The sequence below is a fragment of the Podarcis tiliguerta genome (genome assembly GCF_965153285.1).
Source record: "Podarcis tiliguerta genome assembly, chromosome: 1".
In the NCBI taxonomy this organism is placed as follows: domain Eukaryota; kingdom Metazoa; phylum Chordata; class Lepidosauria; order Squamata; family Lacertidae; genus Podarcis; species Podarcis tiliguerta.
This window is the reverse complement of record NC_139534.1, coordinates 56530251-56550084: the sequence shown is the minus strand read 5'-3', so window position 1 is coordinate 56550084 and position 19834 is coordinate 56530251. Positions and strand designations below refer to the sequence as shown.

The window sequence follows — 19834 nt, the reverse complement described above, 5'->3', positions numbered from 1 at the left end:
CTTTTCCTAGCTGGAGTGTGTCCTTGAACTAAGATAATGCTTTCTCTTGTTTACCTGGATGGAGAGGGCGTATGGGTAGAAACCTCTGACAATTGTGTGTCCATAACGTAAACAAAATGTGTCCAAAATCCATTGCTCTGCTTACTTTTGCCTCTAGCCGCACCCACCATTAACATACTAACATAAGAAAGGCCTGCTGGATCAGACTGAAGACCCATCTAGTCCAGTGCTGTGGACCTGGGAACAGCCATACTTTCCAGCTTGTGATCCCCAGCCCCTGCTATTCAGAGGCACTATCTCTGATACTGGAGGTATTATGGTCATCATGACTAATAACCATCTTATCCGCCACAGATTTATCTAAATCACAGCTCTCTTCTGTTATGAAAAAAGCCCACCCTGGCTTCATCAGCGGGGTGGCGTCTAGAAACCTCAGTCAGCATAGCTGAGTAACAGATGTACAAACTTCCTGTTTTGTTAAATGTTATCAATGCATGGCTTTAATCAAAGATCTTCAGGAACAGCTCCTAAGTGGGGAGGTATTGCTGCAAAAATTATGAAGCAGCAGAATGACAACACAAGCAACTCCAAAGATAGGACTCTTTATTACAGCCAAATTTCATAAAGTACAAAGTAATGATCACAAAACTAAGAATATAAAGCATAGACCTGTACTTATGCATGGGGTTACAGACACACCAGATACTATTCACTGCAAGGATGCTCTTGAGCCTGAAGTATTAGAAGCAAGGTATTATAAGAACATCATGTTGCCATTCTGAAGCTACTTCGATTCAATGGAGAGCCCTGCACAGGAGAGGAATGGTGATTCAACATTTTAGCAAGTCTTGAATTATGAGCTAAATCAAAGGAAGGAGGTATCACTGCACCCAGGACCCCTCCCAACCAGCTTCTGCCAGTCAGGATGGGCAGTCGAGCAAGAAGCTGGTCACATCATTGTAAGAGTTCTGTCCACATCATCAAGCCATATAAATTGAAATTGACCCCACAGAGTACTGCAATGGGCATCTCAACTAGAGTTGCAGTAACAGTGACATCCAAGGCACTACAGAGCTGTGTGATTTTATCCCCAAAGCATTGTGCAAATGGCTCACAGCATGCTGCCAACTTCTGGTACAACCATACTCTGGAACACACAAAACAATTCTGCTGCATGGCTCTTCAAGGATACAATAGAGGCAGCAGAATAATCTCCCAGCCTGCTTCACTACAACTTAGGTCCGGGGTACCTCAGGGATCGCCTGAACCTTTACAGTGGTGCCTCGCAAGACGAAATTAATTCGTTCTGCGAGTTTTTTCGTCTTGTGAATTTTTTCGTCTTGCGAAGCACCGCTGTGTATTGACGGTTTCCCAGAGGAATGCATTGGCGGTTTAAAAAAAAAAAAGGCGCAAGACTTTTCATCTTGTGAAGCAAGCCCATAGGGAAATCCGTCTTGTGAAGCAACTCAGAAAACGAAAAACTCTTTCGTCTTGTGAGTTTTTTGTCTTCCGAGGCATTCGTCTTGCGAGGTACCACTGTATGAGATTAGCAGCAGGATTGTTCCCTGAGTTGGTGAGGCTCATTTGACAACAATGAGAAACCAAACCCTTAGTGTCATTGGCCTAGTCCTTTGGAATACTCTGCCAAGAGAGTTTCAGCAGGCACCTTCTGTGCCATCTTCTAAATGCCTGCTGAAAACCTTTTTATTTCACCAGGCTTATGCAGACAATTAAGCGTTCATCCTCCACCATGGTTTATTTATGCTTGTTTTTAACTTCTTTTTATTTTAAATTAGTTTTTATATTTGCTTTTTAAATGTAGTTTTTATCTTTTAAATGTTGGAAATCGCTTTGATATGTTTTGGGATTTAGTGGTATATACTTTTATAAATATATACAATAAATTAATCACCACTAAATTAAATTTTAACCTGCAATCCTTCCATCACTGCACGAAGAATAGCTGCAGCTGCTACAGCTCCAGGGTCTGGTCGATTTAGGCGGGATGAGCCAATGTAACTGGCCCTGCCTGCAGCTGCTTCCATATGTTTTGTAGACTCAGCAGCAGCCTCTGCCTCCTGGAGAAAAAAGCAAGACATTATAAGAGGAGAAACAGATACCTATGTGCTCACCATTTGCAAGGAATTAAGAGTAGATAGAATACCACCAAAAGCTTTCATATGCTTCTAAATTTGAAACCATAAGCCCTCATCTGGACACTAGTCCTCCCCATTTCTGTTGTGATGTGATGCCTTTTAGTCCTAATGCTGCAAACAAACCACTTTAGGATTTTGCCTAATGATTTTAAGTGTTTGGTAATTTTTCAGATTGCAGATGGACTACTAGTGAAATTGATACTGTGTGCCTGATAATAAGACTTATGCTGATTGGACAATATGAGAATGCACAGAACTACAGATATGGGACATATACTACATATCTATAACCTGAGAAAACTTGCTTATAGTTCCCTGCTCTCATCTTCCTAAATGATGCAAAAGGGTTTTGTTTGTTTTTTTACACTTTGGGTTGTAGGTACATTAACATACTCACTTCTACAGCTTTGGTCAGAACCTTCAGTGGATTAGTCTGTGGGTTCTTCAGGGCTCTGAGTTGCTCAGCAGCAGCACAGAGTGAATCCAGCTAGCAAAGAGACAAAGAATAATTAAGAGGACAATAGCTCTATCAGGGCTAGTTATGGACAGTCATTATCTTGACACGGATAGTCTCCTATCTGAACCTTGAACACCTGGAAATGTTTGCTGAAACTGAATGTTATGGGAAATATTCCATACATTCTGGACAAGGCAAGTTAATGTTGGTAACTATTGTTTAGATAAATTGTGCTAACTAACACTACACTAATTTGCTAGTGTCAAGTGTCTGGCATATGCAGATGTGTGAAGCATTCTAAAGTAACCATAGTTAAGACTGTAAGCCATGACTGCTAAGTAAAGCCAAAAAATAAGTGGTGTCACTTTTGCCTCGAGCTAGCTCCATGGCAGAAGAAGAAATTTCAGGTGCTTCTCCTGATTTCTTTCCCTTCTCATTCCGCTCTTATGGGACAGCATGACACAGCTCATACCTTCCTGAATTTTGTGTTTTTGCATTCATGGTATCCCATCTGCACCATGTCTCTGAGAGTACTCATTTTCTTCGAGCACAGACCCTCCTTTCTCCATACTTCACATCAAAGCAAGGGTAACAACCTTCCATGGCTGTTCCTTGAAAAACAATGACTAAAGTGTGTCCTTCTATGCCAAACCACAAGTGAGGCAGCATGGCAGTGGGGCAACCCTCAGAAGTGTTATAACACCCCAGAAACAAACTGTCACCAAAAATTCAAAGCCATACCTTTGGAATTTTTGCATCTATGCTGGGATTTACAGTAAATCTGAATTAACAAGGCAACAACTTAAGCATGGCATTATGTAGATATCCCCTAAAATTAGTTCCTGGGACACTGCAGATATGCAGCAAATAGCTGGAATGGAAGGGGCCTTAATGAAGGACAGTGCTAGGGCATATTACTCACCATAGTTCTGTCTCCAGGTGCAGCTCCTCCATACCTGTCAGATGAATACAGTTAGTAGTGTAGGTTCCACATGTGTATCCCTCCCACTGTAGGCAGTCTCACTCATATAGCAAGGATGGAAGTAGCAAGGGAACACATGTATAATTACTCTGCTGTAGTCATGTAAGGGTCACACTCACCGCATCATGGCATCAATACCAGCATCCACAGCCGCTGACCAAGTTGCCAATTCATCACCAGTCCGTAGGGGCTGAGCAGCTGCTGTTAGAAACAGTCCATAGAGCTGTAAGAAAACAAAGTGGTTTCATCTCTGATAAAGTCTAGGGGAATAATACAATAATCAAATGCAGTATTTCTCTTTAGCATATTACAATTTTCTCCTTATCTACTCCTACAGCTTGAGACAGAAAATAGTTTAAAACGCAATAAAATCTAACAAAATAAGCTGAATGGAACTTCTTTTTAGCAATAAGCATCTTAACAAAGAACCTTTTAATAAAGTTTCCATAGTCAAGGTAGTCTAAGAGCTATCAGATCAAAATCAGAATTCAGTGGCCCTAGTAAAACAAATTATTACAGCCCACCCTAGTTCCAAGGCCTATGGCACATCTTTTCTATCTGCGTATCTGCCATGTTGTGAGACTAACGAACCACAAAGGCACCCATTGAGTATCAGACAAAAGGGGATATAAACCTGTGTCTCCATTGTCCAACACCGTTGCTTCATGAATTCCCTTATGTGATAGCTTTTGACCTCTAAACACAACAGAATGAGATGGACTAGAGTCCTGAGGTAGTAAAATGAATTGTAGCACTTCTGACTGTAGGCAAGAGATCACATTTGTGCATCCTCCTCTACACTAAAAACATTTTGTAAGTAGAAATTAGCCTAACTGTACTCCTTTTATGTTAGAACTTCTTTCCAAAATGTGCCCCACCTCCGAAGTAGCACAGTCTATTTTACTACAACCGTCTGTTGCATGAATAGACTACATATTTTTAAGTTATGAGAATATGCCGGTTCTCTGTGTTAGATATTATAATTTAAAAACTTAATTTCTCACCAAAAGAGCATTTATTGATGAGAAAGGGAAACAGTATTGCATTCTAAAGAGTTGCTTGTTGTAGGGCTAGTTTAAGTCTCACAACTAGGAAGCTCCCAGTTTCTCCATCTGAAAGTGTTTAAAATATTCTGATCATCTCCCACCCCGTATCCTAACATGAGCCACATTTTTAGAGAATATGTGTCAGCAGTAAAAATGCTTATTTGCTACTTTTTCCTAACTGTTGCTCCTTCTCCCACTACACACACAAATTCTAGTAGTACCAATCACCCTTACATAAGAGCAAGGAGCAACCTTAAACAGGTTATCCAAATTCTTCTAACACTCACCGCCCCCGAAGAACCCCCCATCTTCTCCAGGAGTAACTTTGCTAGGGCAGAGAGCAGCTGAGAGGGGTACAGTGGTAGAGGTTTTGAATCTACCCATTCCTGGATTGCTGAGGAAACAACCACTCACTGGTTAAAATTGACAATCTCTCATCTGGCTAGGGCCCCTCCAGACTGGTGTTCATTGCAGGTATATTCTGCAATATGTTTTTAAACACGGTAATAGTGCATAAATGGCGGATTTATGCTGCTGTGATGCTTCTCCAATGCTACCACATTACTGATGTCTGGAGAAGCTATCATGCAACAAAAAAGAACAAAAATGAACATTTTAAACATTTGTTAAAAAGAGCTACAGGTTTTCAGCACAGGATATGCACTGATTGGAACTGAAGCAGGATGACCATCCCAAAGTTTGGGACAACTCTATTACGATCAAGAACAGAAATAATCATGAATATACAATAAAAAGGATGTCTGGAGGGGCCCTCACTAATTTTGCAATCAATTGCATTTTTCAACAACATAGGTCCCAAAAAGAGCTAAGCCTATAAAGCAATTCTGCAAATATGTCTCAATTACCGTATTTTTCGCTCTATAGGACGCACCGGCCCATAGGACGCACCTAGTTTTTTTTTGGGGGGGGGGAATAAAGAAAAAAAATTTATCCCCCCCCCCCCAGCCGGAAACTCCTGCAGGGCTCCCCAGGCTGCGGATAGCTTCCCGAAGCGCGGGGCGCTCTGATTCAGTCCGCCCCGCGCTCGGGCAAGCAGGCTGCTATCCGCAGCCTAGGGAGCCCTGCGGGAACTCCCACGGGCTCTCCAGACTTATGGATAGCTTCCTGAAGCCTGGAGAGAGAGAGGGGTTGGTGCGCACCGACCCCTCTCGCTCTCCAAGCTTCAGCGAAAGCCTGCATTCGCCCCATAGGACGCACACACATTTCCCCTTCATTTTTGGAGGAGGAAAAGGCGTCCTATAGGGCGAAAAATACGGTAGTATGGTAATTTGAAGCATCAAGAGAAAAGATCTCAACAACCTTTTTCAGTCAGAGTACATAGTTTTCCAGCACCAACACCTTTTTATCATATTCAATCTATGGCATCACTGAAGAGTCCTTTAAAAGCAGGAAGATTCAGAAAGGCATTTTACGTAGGCCACCAAGTCTACTGTTCCCTCCTGAACCAGAACAAATTTACTACCTTTCAGCGTATTTTTGGCTCTATTTTAGCTTAACAATATTATTATTATGGTATTTTAATTTATTGCCCACCCTTCAACACCCTGGGATGATTTAAAACAATTTAAAGTGCAACATTAAAAACATTTAAAATAACCTACAATCAAAAATACTGCCCAGAGGCTTCATACAGATGTTAAATAGCACAGGGGATAAGATGGAACCCTGTGGATTCCAACACACTTTTTATCAACATATCATCAAACAGCATATATCCATCCAGCTCATATTCTCTCTGATCTTCAGAAAAGTAGTACACCAGTGTCTTTATTCATTTAACTTACAACCCCAAGTCTATAATGGAACACAAGCTGAGGTTATGTGCTCCAAAAATAGCAAAGGAGTTGTCGGAAGAGCACTAACCTCTGGCAGCTCGTGCATGTGTGCTGCCACAGTCTCCATCACCTGCGGCCCGATCTAGATCATTGAGCTCCTCTTGTAGGTTCAGCAGTGTGTTGCACACCTTCTCTAGAACTGCTCTCATGTAGGGCGTGGCTGGTGCTAAATGAAATGGGAATAGCTATTTCATTTCAATAGTGGTAAGGCTCCCAGTTTCACATTTTGTCTTACAGAGCAAGTACTGATGTTGCTATGCATTTCCCTTTCATATAATGTGTGAGTGTAAGGGTAAACTCTATCCAAACATATCACTTTATTAGCAGGCTATTTCAGTTCATGCTGGATTTTTCATCACTTGTTTACTCAGCACCTGATGAAACAGCTGAAAATCTGTAATGATTCAGCTGAAGAGTTCTGTATTTGAAATGAATAAAGTAATATGAAACATTCTGCATGTGATATTTGATCTATGATGGCCCAGTCATGGGTATAAGTCACTTTATGCTGAAGTCATCATGAATATACATGGATTAACTGGTGCAGAAACAGAAAGGCAAGCTCACAGATAAACACATCCAATTGCTTGCATATGCAGAAAGAAACGCTACAAATACTACTACCTAGGAATGTATTATCATTAACTTACAGATGGAGAAACTGGGGTATAAAAAGATTTTTGTTTTCTATGTCATACAGATAATGAGAGAACAAGAGTGAAGCAAAACAGAAGCCAACATTTCTGGCAAAAAGGCATTTACTGTCCTGACCAGCCTTTTGCTCATCCAGTCCTTCAAACAGGACACAATGACTCCTGTTGGTGCTGCTTGTGTCTCCAGATTACGTTCACTCTCAATGCTTCTTGAGAGAAGGGCATTCTGCCATCACAAAGCCAGAATCACAGTCTCAGCAGACAGGATGAATCTGGCAAGAAATTTCTCAGAGAGAGAGAGATGATGCTTCAGCCTGTACCTTTAAATGGAAAAGACTCCTCTTCCTTCTCTTCCTTGGGTGCTACTGACTCTCTCACTCTTTTCTGGCCTGACACATGCACCTTGGCAGGTTGCGACCACGCAACAGCTGTAGTGTCGGAATCTAGAATTTGGAATACAAGACTGTGATATACAATTGCTGATAGTTTCACAACACCATTGGTTCATATCCTGAAGTCATCAACACATGGACTCTTGAAAATCATGAGCATTTTTCTTAGCAGAAGCCACAAAAGTCTGGTTATGAACCCCAAATAACCAAGCCCAACATAACAGAATTGGGCAGTCTGACAAGACAGTACTTATATTATTAATGAGAAGTTCAAATTTATTTATTTTTCAGTTATTGTGCGTCATCACTGGGCTTGTAGCAAGCTGGAGATATTCGGTCAAACTGCATTGGAAATGCTGCCATTTGGATCAAGAGAAATAATGTAATTTGTATTATCTATTTTATCTGTATTGGAAAGATAATGTACTCATTATCAGGAAGAAAATGAGCCTCCAACACGTAATACATATTTTCAAGACATATACCACATACACACACATCCCACACACCCTGATCAGTTAAGTCACAACTTATTTTCAAGTTGCAAATTTGAGAAGAAAACTGGTATCTCAAGAACTCACCAATGAGAGTCAACAGCTCATCATCTACAAGCAAAAGAGTAAGGGAGACACCTGCCATTTCCAGTGCAGTCATAAAGGAGCCAACAAAAACTCGGGCAATGTGGATGCCCCTGCTCTCTGCAGTGATGAAGCAAGAGAAACTAAGAAGCATGATTAGGAACATTACATCTCTGCCAAGGTGGAGCCAGATGGATTTATGAAAGATATTGTGGATTTTTCCCCTGAACATCTGTGTGATCCTCTGATATCATAAAGGTTCTTCTCAATATATCCCCGTCTTGCAGAACATGGCATACTGATGTCCCACAGTGATATAATGTTTGGTGGAGATACACCAAATTAAGCTTCAACGTTCTGCTGTCATATCTGGAACTGTGAAGCTACTGTCCCCAGTAGCTGATTGGTGCCCTGTTTTTTTTAGTGTGTGATTTATTTCATTATATTTCAAGCCATTTGTTCTATGTTTTCTTTTTCTTTCTTTTTTTACACACTGCACCTACTCTTAGCTTGTGGCATACTAGTCTGGACAGCATGTGCTCTACTGCTGAATCATCCCGCCTTGGGTGTTGGAAAAGATGAGTTTTTCTAAAGCTGATCTAATAAGTAAAATGTGATGAGCTTTATCAAACAACTACATATAATCTGCATCGTAAGTATTCTAAACTTCTAGGCATCACTCTAAACATTAAATGCTAGTTTTGCACAATTAAGCATGCTACAAATTCTGTTCTCACCTCAGGCAATCTGGTATTTTACAGGCCTCATTTATGTAATTTTGCATAGTTTTTAATTTTACACAGTGCAGAATTAGACAATCTCACTTAACCAATATTCTAACAAGGGAAACTTACCAAGACAACGCACAGCAGACCCAGCCACTACACTTAATTCAAGGTAGGATAACCCACCCAAATTGTTCACCATCAAGACTACAGAAGCACCTGAAAGCCAAAACAAAGTAAGATTGAAGACTAATCTGCACACTATACTTAATTTGCAAAAGGTGATATAAAAATCTTCTGCATGGCTATTTCTCCACATCTGGGCTAACATCTGGATCTACTGATCAATGACTGCCCAATCACACAGTAAATCTCCATTCCAGCAATTGCTGATATTGTAATAGAAACTCGCTACATGATGTGATTTTACAAGCATTTTTGTATATATTGTACTGTATATATGTTAACAGCTCAGATATAGAAAAATAGCCACAGAAAAAAATATTCCCAGATTCCTCATAATAGAAGGAATATTATATAGGCCAGCCTCAAAATTGTTACTCACCAGACTTGAGTCGCACACGTGAAGCATTGGAGTGACTGGTCATGTGATCCAGCATTATTTTGACAACCTGATCTGCTGATGTTATCTGTGAAGAGGACATGTGTAAGGGGGCAGGGTTGTACTTCTTCATTAGCAAAAAGGTGACAGGCTACTTACCTTCATCCTGCGCACACCTGCTTCACCATGGATTCCTACAGAGAGAGCAAGATAGCAGATATCAGTTATGGCACCTGCCATGACTATCTTCTTTCTAAATAGAAGATGACTGAGTTTAAGGGCAGTAATTGATGAAATCCTAGTCATGCTAGTCAGTGATATATAGCCAGTGAACTCAAGCTACACACAAAAGAAAAATAGTAAAAGAACATATCTGTGCCCTTTAGTGTCTGACTGATAATGGATACCCATGAATCATAGGCGATAGTGCCTCAGACTGACTCCTATGCCTGCAATGATGGAATGGAACTGGTCACAACTAATAACTCAGAGCATGGACAGAGTCCCAAAACAAACAGCATGCAGTCCCAAAGAGATAATGCTCATGAGGACATTCTAAAGAAGTAGATGGAAACACATTCCTCACCTAAGCCTAGCTCAAGTTCATCATCAGCAAGCTGGAAGGTAGGTCTAGATCCAGGAACACTGCAGGGGGTTAGACTAACTCCAAGGGTGCCTGTGCAAAAATAAAATGCCACCTTCCATACAGATGTTTCAGCATCAGTACAAGAAAATAGACAAAAGTGTATGTTCTGCTTATGCCCTGGGTTACAATGCACAACTCTAAATGATACTACAATATTGCAATGTAGTTTTGGATTAAAAGGTGCACTCTTGAGGATCACCTGCTACTTACAGAAACATTATTTGTTCATATTAATTAAACTTATATCAAGCTATCAATGGCTGCTAATCATGATAGCTATTTTACCTGCATTATCAGAGGCAGCATCTTTCTGAATACCAGTTATTAGAGATCATGAGTAGTAGTGTCTTATTGCACCTCTGTTCTGCTTATGGAATTCCCAAAGGCATCTGGTTGGGAACTTAGGGACCACATAGCTGGACAGATAGGTCTTTGATCTGACCCATCAGTGCTCTTCTCAAGTTCTTATACCTCACCTTTTCCTCCAATGACCTGAAGGTGGTGTATATGGTTCTCCCCATTTAATTCTCACAACAATCCTGTGTGGGAGGTTAAACTAGGCGATGGTGAATGCTGAGTCCAAATCTTATACACTAACCACAAAGGTTCAGCCAACCAAATTGGGGCTCTCTTTCTTTCGGGGATCTTTAATTTTAAATCTTCAATACATTCACTGCATGTCAAAACCATAAACCCTATAAAAGACAGCATAATAAATTTAGCCAGCATGACCTTGCTAGACTGCTTGATTTGCCAAGTGTCAAAGAATAATGTAGCCTTTGGCCAGATGCTTATCCCCCAAAGAGAGCTACTTAAACACTTACCCATTGAGTGTGCAACAGTAGTAACCTTGCGAGCAATTGCACTCAGACCACAACCTGCCTCAGACAGAGCCCCAGCTACCTAAACATAAACAACTGTAAGGAAAAATGTTGCTTTGATTTCTCAACAAAAGGATTACAGCAGATTAGCATACTTTCCTTCACTTCATACTACAGGGACAAAGCCAGGTGTGTCAGGACTAAAGGAGAAGAATGGCTGTGTGAAGAATCATGCTTTTATGTGGCTAGGAGTTCAGGCACAATATGCAGGGAGGAATGCCTATGGGCACCTCACACTCTACAACATTCTTAGGCCTCAAAGCATTATTTGCACTTTGGTAATACTACTGTACAGTGGGGTCCTGAGTCAATGACAATGTTGATTCTGAATTTGGGAATGGATGATTCCTACCTTGTGTATTAACACTGTGCCACATAGTCCTCTCCTGCCAGCCTTCTTCTGTTTGGTAAAGGCACAGTCGTCACCAATAACCACCATCTCCACAGAAGCCCCTTCTGCCCGTGCTTGTTCCAATGCCAGCCCAAAGTTCAGACGGTCCCCAGTATAGTTCTTCACTATTAGCAGTGTCCCAACTACAGAAGAGAGATGGTTTGAATTCTGTGATATTGCTCCCTCAAGAGAGATGTTCATCTACCAAAAATGATGCCATACCTGCACCAGCTTGCCTCACAGCCCGAATTGCTGCTAAAATGCTACCCACTGCAGGTGAAGTGAATACTGGACCAGCTACCACTCCAGTGAGCATTCCCTTCCCGATGTACCCTGAGGAAAGAAGACAGGCATGGCGGTATTGCATCTGCTTTGGGAGCATCTTGCTCACACTCTAGTTCTGTGGCTGTTTATCTTAACTCCAATAACTGAATCCTACAGCTGCCAGAACTGTGGCACAAAAGTTTTCAGTTCATGATGTCCAGAAATATGGAATCACAGGTTGTCCTCTTCTCTTTGTATTCATGAAATGCCAGTGTCAAGTGAAGTGAGGGAAACCAGATTGAAACTCTCTCCCCCAGACTCAAAGCTCCCATAACTTTGATCCCACTAACCTGCATGTGCAGGCTCATGTCCTGAACCACCTCCAGAAATAAGTGCCACTTTGCCCCGCAGATTCTCCAAGTCAGCACGTAATGCCACTCTGTGTCCATGCAGCATCTGGAGATGAGGATTACAAGCCACTGTTCCAGCCAATGCATCGTCTGCACAACCCAGAATTGTGTTCACTAGCTTCTTTGAACCCTAGAATAGGAAAACATCACAAAAGTTTCTCATACGCACAGCCTTCCAAATGGAGGTAGTTTCTAGTTCATGATTGTCCAACCAGCTTCAGATACTACAAGTGCTTATAAGCAATTGTACCAGTGATTCATGATTTTCTTGTAATATCTGAAAAAAGAATTATTGCAAGAGACACATGCAAGCTGTGTATAATGCTTGAGCCCATGCATTTCCCATGTCAAACACCTCTGAACAGCAGAGTGAAAAGGCAGAACACAAAAGTAACTAGCACACCCATCCATTAGTATTTGCAATACCACCTGATATTGCTTTCAAAAAATATGAAGATTGGGCCATTCACCTTCCATGCTTTCTGTCATGCCACAGGCAATCATTACATTGGTAGAATTTGTTAGCCATCCACAAAAAAACTGTTCCTCTACATTAGCAGAAAGAGCAGCAGCTGTGAATCAAAACTGAGTTTTATGTAACAATGAAAGCATAATTTTGATACGTTCACTCTTTGTCTAAAGTTGTACCCAATATATTTTCCATTTAACTTTTTGAGACTTCCAGCCTGCTTTATCCTAAAGCATTATTATTACATTGACTTCCACAAACGTCACCAGGTGCACAAATGCAACAAAAACATCTAAAAACACAGAATATAACAGATAAATTTAAAAACAATACTAATTAGACAGCCAAACATGCAGATAGCAGGTGTCTGTCATAGCCTGACAGGAATTCTGTTCCACAGAACAGAGGCAGACACACCAGTTACTGTGCTTCGGAGGTCTTTAGAACATGAAGGCGAAGTAGGTAACAGTATGTTAGTCATTCAACAATATTGTAATTTAGTAGTCATTTGGTCACCTGTAGCAACAAATAACTAATTCCAGGTCATCAAGAGCTGGTCATGCAACTGCAACAGTATTAGTCTGTGACAACATCACCTGGCACTTCTCATATTCCCTCCTAGTCCTAAAGAGTTGCAGACTCTTAATGGCTGAGAAATATCCACATCCAATCTTCAGAATGTTATAGATGCTGCACTTGCTTTTTTGGTTTTTCTTTTAGCTTGGGGCTAGAAAGAAGAACAAAACCATGTGTGCAGCTTTCCTAGTGTTGCTTCATGTTTGTGCAGGTGGCGCATTCTAGAGCAATATCTGGTAGCCACTTCTAAGGCCAGACGGAAGGTAAAAGGGTTTCTTTATGAAGTCTCCACAACATTTTTATGTAACAGACCCTGTAGAAGTAGATATTTCCCTGTAACTCCTGGGTCTTAGACTTAATCTTCTGAAATCATATATACTATGGGCCCCAAAGTCACATCCAGGTAATGAAAAATGGTTCAAATGGTCACAGCGGAGACATAACCCACCAAAAGAAAATGAGGAATTGACAATTTGCTGCCCAAGGAGATGTGTCTGGCTTCCTCCATGCTCACTTTAGGCACCAGGTCAAACTCCTGTTGTTAAACTTTGAGCAAACATTTGGCATGGGTAGTAGCTGAGTTTGGACTCTGGTCCTGATTTTCTGCTTCAGTGCATTTAATTATCTGCTGAGTCTTCTGACTGCATTATTAATTGATAATTATTAGCCAGTGTGCCCTTCAGAGCTCTACAAGTGGGAGCTGCCACAAAATGTTGCAGTGTAGAATATCCCTTTTCAGAGTTTCAGCCAGCTATGCCTTCTTTCAGGATATTCAATCTCCCTGTATTTCTGTCTCCCCCCATCAGTGGGATTCTGTGGCCACTAATCACATGCTCAGTCCTTCCCTCCTCATTGAGTTGTTTAGTTTCCCATCACCCCAATATATTTTCTACTTCTGCAAACCTTCAGGTCCCCACCCCAAGCATTCCGACACCTCTTTTGTTAGCTCCATTGGCTTCACAGTTATTTTGACTGGGCTTCCAACACTCTATATACTTGCTTTATTATTTCTTTGTACCCTAAGCTGTCCTGAATATTCCTGAGTGAACACAAAGGCAGAATGCAAACATTGCAAGGGACCGATACAAAGAGACTGAGGTTTGATTCCCAAGTCACAAGTTGCCCTGTTTCGGAAGCTTTACCTCAGTCCGCAGGGCTTCAGAGACTTAATGGAAGGGACTCTTTCCCTTGCTTTCCAGTGATCGCACAAACACAGCTGACCAAAGCCAGTTCTCTGCTCTGACTGAGGCAGAAACAGTGCAAGGGCAGCAGTGCTGGATCTGAAGCACAGTTTTCTAGCCCAAGTCCCAAACTCAGCCATAGGCTTCATGGGTCAGTTGGGGCCACGCTCAGGCTAGCGCCTACCTCACAGAGGTTTTAAGAGGAGTGGGACAGAAACGCAATAACATCCCTTCCCTCAGCCTCACGGAGACCAGACGTTTCTGGGTCTCACCTGCATGCTGCCCCTCTGGAGCTGCGACTCCGGGCTACCGAGCTCAGCAGGATGCGGCCGAGGCGAGGAGGGACACCTCCTGCTCCTGAGGGAGAGAGAGAGACGGCGGCTGCTCAGGGGCGAGAGGCGAAGTCGCTTCTGGCCACCGTGTGGCTGTCACTACTGCCTTTACGCGCCTCCCTTTTCGAAGGCGAGAGAGACTTCGCCCTGCAATCCAAACTCCGCCTGGCTCACAGCATCAGCCACGCGCGCCCTGCCTGACAAGGGGCGGGGGGGAAGAAGCCGATTGGCTGACGGCAGCGCGAGCTTCGGCAGTTGGCGGTAGCGCGCAGGGCCAGTCACGCTCCGCACGGAGTCAGACGGGAGGGGGTGGGGGAAGTCTCCCCGCCTCCTTTTCTTTTTTTTCGGAGGAGAGTGGTAAGGTTTACACCCCTCTGACCGGAAGAGGGCGCTGCCACTGCCGCGCGCGCCTCAGCAGCCCCTCTCGTCAAATTTCCCGTGGTGCCCGGCGCGGCGCGCGGGCGCTCTGGCGCTTACTCTCTGTTGCCGGAGGTGGTTGGTGGCCCTTGGACACTGTGCTGCCCAGCGCTTCCCCTCCCCGTCCTCCTCCTCCTCCTCACCCCGTCGCCTTCCGCGGGTCTTCAGCAGCCCCGCTCCCCGATACCGCCATGTCGTGCAACTACGTGGTGACGGCACAGAAGCCCACGGCCGTCAACAGCTGCGTCACCGGTAATGGCGGGAGGGGGGTGCCGTGGAAAAAAAGCGGGGGGAGGGGAGGCGCGGGCGGAAGAAGTCGGTTAGGGGGCGGTTAACGGCCCGCGGTGCGTGGAGGGGAAGCCCAAAGCGAGGAGGGCCGCGTGGAGGGGGAGGATCGGCGGCGGCGGGAGGAGCAGCAGCTTCCCCTGCGGCCCCGGCAACTTCGCAATGTTTTGTCTCGGGCCCAGGACACTTCACCTCCGCGGAGGACCTGAACTTGCTCATCGCCAAGAACACCCGCCTGGAGATCTATGTGGTCACTGCGGAAGGGCTGCGGCCCGTCAAGGAGGTGGGCATGTATGGCAAGATCGCCGTCATGGAGCTCTTCCGGCCCAAGGTGAGCTTTGCTCTTAGGGACGAGCTGCGGGCGAATTTTGCACCCAGAGTCTTTTGCTTGTGTCCTGGAGCTGGATGGCCGCAACCAAATACTGTCCTGGCATCGTGGTCCACATGATATTCTCCTTGCAGCTGTTTGTTTGGCTGGCTTGTACCAGCTGTTCAGAGTTGGTGCTTAGTATGCACATTTTAATAGGCTCTGCATCTCCCCATTGTGCAGTGTTACTACTAGCTACAACTTAAAATTCAGAATTAAAAACAGCCAAAACAGAGGGGCCCCTGCCTGCTAGCTGTTTGAACTGCATGTTTTCTTATATTCCAATAATACGCGGGAAGAGTTGTTTCAGTTCTGCTTTGAGGGTGCCTTTGAAAAGCATGTTTGCTTTTATGGTATGACTGTGTCCTCACAACTAGTGACTAGGCTGAATTTGGTACGTAAGGGTGATGTGCTCAATGCCACTTTGCCATGAGCTGATGTGCATTCATGTTTGGTCCGTTCATGTTTAATATAGTTGTGATTGGACTTTGAAGAGTGCTATTTCCAAAGTGGCTTCCTTTTCGTTGCTGCTGAGGAGATCAGTCCTGGGAACTGATTCCACCTTCGACTGATCTCTGGAGGGAGGAGATAGATCTAGCTCTGCCAGCCTGTCAAAGGCTTCAGCAACTACCCTGACTCTACCTAGCCTTCCAGCTAGCCCCAGTAACTCCCTGTTAAAAGGGCAATGCCTTGTGGAACATTGTGGAGCATTTGGGGCAAGATGGATGTCATCCATTAACTGAAGTTTTCCAGGAACCTTAAGAAATGGTGATTGAGTTTTTAGTGGTCTTTCTAATTCACCATGCATCTACCTGGCATCCAAATAAAATTGACAGAACTACACTTTGAATTTCAGGAGGTACTCAGGCTAAAGTCAGTGCAGCTGTTGTCCATCATAGAAAGAAGAAATGCTAAATGGAAAACAAACCACACAATGAAGAGTTTTCAAAGCATTAGTTTACATCACAAGTTTTTTATTTGTATTATAAATTGTAAACTGCTTTGTGTTTCTGTGGGAAAAGTGGAGTGTAAATCTTCTAAATAAACGAAAGGTTAAATATGTTCTCTGGTCCAAGGTGTGGTTGAGGAGGCTTTTTCAGTTGAATCCTTTTTGGCAAGACTTTCTAATTGTATTGTTTCTCCTAAGGGGGAGAGCAAGGATTTGCTCTTTATTCTGACAGCAAAATATAATGCCTGCATCCTTGAATACAAACAAAGTGGGGAGAGCATTGACATTATCACCCGAGCTCATGGCAATGTGCAGGTAAGCGAGGAGATTGACTTAGGACTGCTTAACATTGTTTTGTATTTTTGTGTAACTATAGCCTATATTCCAAAAAGCTAATAGTCCATGTTCAACCTAAGGAACGATGCCATTCAGGTAACCATTCTTGTTGTGCTACATCTAACAATCTGCTGGGTAGATAACTGAACAGGCCATCTCCTTAGCACTTTTCTGTTGGGGTTTGAGTCTTGGTCTCCTTCTACCGATTTACTGTTACAGTGTATTTTCTTTAGATGACTGTCATGTGCTTGTAGCTCTGCTTGTTTACAGCACCACTTGTATAATGTTCATATTTATTTGACTCTTTTTACTCATCCAGCTTTTCATGCTGTCCAAAATCAAACATACATTTTGCTGTCTGATCCCAACAGTCATTATGAACCTGCGGTCTATGACTGAATTCTGTCCTGCAGAAAGCTGATATTTGCACAGTGATGAGTACGTGCAGGAGGGGAAATGGGGGTAGGGCTGTTGCCTTCATTCTGTGCTTGTGGACTTTTTGAAGGTACCTGGTTGGCCACTCATTGGAGCTGGAGAAGGGGGCCAGGGATCATGCCAACACTTGTGTTGTGCTTCTGAGGCTGTTTGAACTCCTTTGCAACTGCTGGGAGAACTGGGACTTGTTTTTGTCATGCTCTGATACGGAGGCATTTGGAGCAGCTTAGACACACACCACAACTTTGTTTTTTGCAGTCTTCAGATAAGTGAAAAATGAATAGAAGATTTTAGCTGCAGTTCATTCATTTTCAGCTTTTTATTCTTGTTATAAAAAAGCACGCTTAGACATTCCATTGCTGCACCCATAACCTAGGTTTAAGGTGTCATTTAGCTTCTAGCTTTCATAGCTCAGTTTCTAACACTAGAAGCCTTCATTGGCCTCCTCAAATCTATTTCAAATTGATATGAGAAAGGGGGGCTTAGTGAAAATTGCCTCCTACTGGGTCAAAGATGCCTCTGCTGGATCAACAAGCCACCTGTGAATGGAAAGACAGCACAGAAATACAGCCCAGTATTTCTTTACAGCATGAGGACAATCTTTACGAGGAGCTGTCATACAGCAGAAGATTCTGCTTGTGTTAAAGGGCAAAGAGCAGACTGGTACTTTTTTCAAATACAGCTAATACAGGGGTAACACAATACAGAATTGGAAAGTACGGACTGAGCATGCACAAACTTACTATATAAAGCATCTAGTTTAACAATGAAAGGCAGAACCCATCATTCATTTGTCACATATTTAAACTGGCAATATTTGTTTGACACTGATTATAAGGCATAGGAATACCAACAGAGAAAATATTAGCGCTGGTAGAAACAGGGTACAGCTGAACAGTGTATGTTGTAGGAAAAACTTTTCAAACTTGAAGTAGAAGAAATCACTAGCTAGTGTACAAAAGCCAATTTGATAGATTTCAGAGAGCTCCATCCTGCACATTTCAATGAAACTGCAACATCAGACATGAAGCTTGCTGAAATGGTTTCCCGTTTTCTTCTAGGATCGAATTGGTCGTCCCTCGGAGACAGGTATAATTGGTATAATTGACCCAGAGTGCAGGATGATAGGACTGCGACTCTATGATGGCCTCTTCAAGGTCATTCCTCTGGAACGGGAAAATAAGGAATTAAAGGCGTTTAACATACGATTGGAGGAGCTGCAGGTCATTGATGTCAAGTTCCTGTATGGGTGCCAGCCTCCAACCATCTGTTTCGTTTACCAGGTACCAGTATTGGGTCTGTGTGTTGTCATGGAAATTGCTGGCAGAGCAAGTGGTGGCCAGTAGTCTCGGAACACTTTTTGATTCAGGGCTATTGCTAATGTCTAGGTTTTTGTATCTGTCAAAGCACACTTGTAAAAAGCAAAACATTTTGTGTGTGTTTGTGATATTATTTTTACAGTTTTTATTATTTGTAGACTGCAAAACTTGTCCCTTTTTATATCGGTATTCTGTTTTCTGCATTACATCATATGATATCATCATCTGTTTTCTGCATTACATCGTATGATATCATCAACTGAATGGCCTGCTTATGTGACAATCCTGCTTTAAAAGCTTTTAATCATGATATTTCTTTTTCCTGTATCAAGTTGGCTTGCTTTATTGTTGTTCAGGCACTTTCTATTCATCTGGGGGTAGGGAGATCCATCTGTGAGACATAACTCCCATCACATGGGTTATTCATAAAATAGCAAGATCTGACAGTATTAATATTTCCAGCTTAGTATAACGATGTTGCTGCCCTATGTCCCAATGAACCATGCATTCTTGTGTAATGGTTGTTAGGCAACATGTCTGCCAACAAACTGTTTAATATAACGTAGCCAATGTTTTTCACAGTAATGAGAGGCATGTGTTTTAGCTCTTCATTCTCGTATAAGGGATTTAAAATTGTTTACAAAAGTGGGATGGGATTTTTTTTAGAGCTGTGTATGGTCCCCCTCATCTGATTTGTCTTATCTGGTGCTTCCAGCTAGCCCTGATCCAGCCCCCAGAAGAAATTGGGAGCCTTTACAGGTTTTAATTTAAGATTGGCTCCTTCTCTTCTTCCCCTTTCCATGCTGAGTTACAATTTAAAATCCTGATAAAACTTTTAGATGGTGTGTGTGTGTGAGAGAGGAAACCCTTGCAAGCTGCATCTCCTGCTCTCCTCATGTTCGCCCAATAAAATATCAGCACATATTTTTCTTGCCTTATTGGTGTAGGTAAGAATCCTTCCCTGTACCCATCCTTGGCTTCAGTGTGTATGTGCCACATAATATTAGAGCTTGGTTTGCTACCATGCCAACTGAAAATGCTTATTCATTGCAGTGAAGTTGGAGCAGAGTTATTTTATTTTTACTTCCACTTGAGATGCCACTGTTTGGTAGACAAAATGTCACATCCTTGTTTAGTTCAGAATAATGACCAGCTCCAGGTTCCATATT

At 42.7% G+C, this 19834-nt stretch overlaps 2 protein-coding genes across 6 annotated transcripts in view; one reads left to right on the top strand and one right to left on the bottom strand.

Annotated features, from left to right (window-relative positions):
* Nucleotides 1-586: 586 nt before the first annotated feature.
* On the bottom strand, nt 587-15233 carry TKFC (triokinase and FMN cyclase). 5 transcript variants are annotated; one of them, XM_083416937.1, is made up of 20 exons: nt 15118-15169; nt 14498-14582; nt 13065-13195; nt 11940-12129; nt 11548-11658; nt 11287-11468; nt 10878-10956; nt 9994-10083; nt 9567-9601; nt 9411-9495; nt 8975-9064; nt 8124-8240; nt 7471-7593; nt 6526-6663; nt 4929-5035; nt 3715-3818; nt 3536-3569; nt 2554-2643; nt 1932-2078; nt 587-807 (listed from the first exon to the last, which is right to left on the bottom strand). In XM_083416937.1, exons 4-20 carry the CDS (start codon nt 12043-12045, stop codon nt 766-768), a joined length of 1680 nt encoding a protein of 559 aa, XP_083273063.1. In that variant the 5' UTR covers nt 12046-12129; nt 13065-13195; nt 14498-14582; nt 15118-15169; the 3' UTR covers nt 587-765. The 5 variants fall into 5 exon arrangements, 4 of the variants coding, with proteins under 4 accessions (XP_083273063.1, XP_083273062.1, XP_083273065.1 ...); XR_014505873.1 differs by lacking the exon at nt 13065-13195 and having other exon boundaries at nt 587-1268; nt 1535-2078; nt 15118-15233; XM_083416936.1 differs by lacking the exon at nt 13065-13195 and having other exon boundaries at nt 15118-15233.
* Nucleotides 15004-19834, top strand: part of DDB1 (damage specific DNA binding protein 1) — a 23999-nt gene continuing 19168 nt past the window's right edge. Inside the window, exons 1-4 of the mRNA XM_083416901.1 lie at nt 15004-15226; nt 15442-15590; nt 16774-16890; nt 18408-18629. Of these exons, the coding sequence (XP_083273027.1) occupies nt 15166-15226; nt 15442-15590; nt 16774-16890; nt 18408-18629 (549 nt within the window). The 5' untranslated portion in view covers nt 15004-15165. The remainder of the gene's footprint in view (nt 15227-15441; nt 15591-16773; nt 16891-18407; nt 18630-19834) is intronic.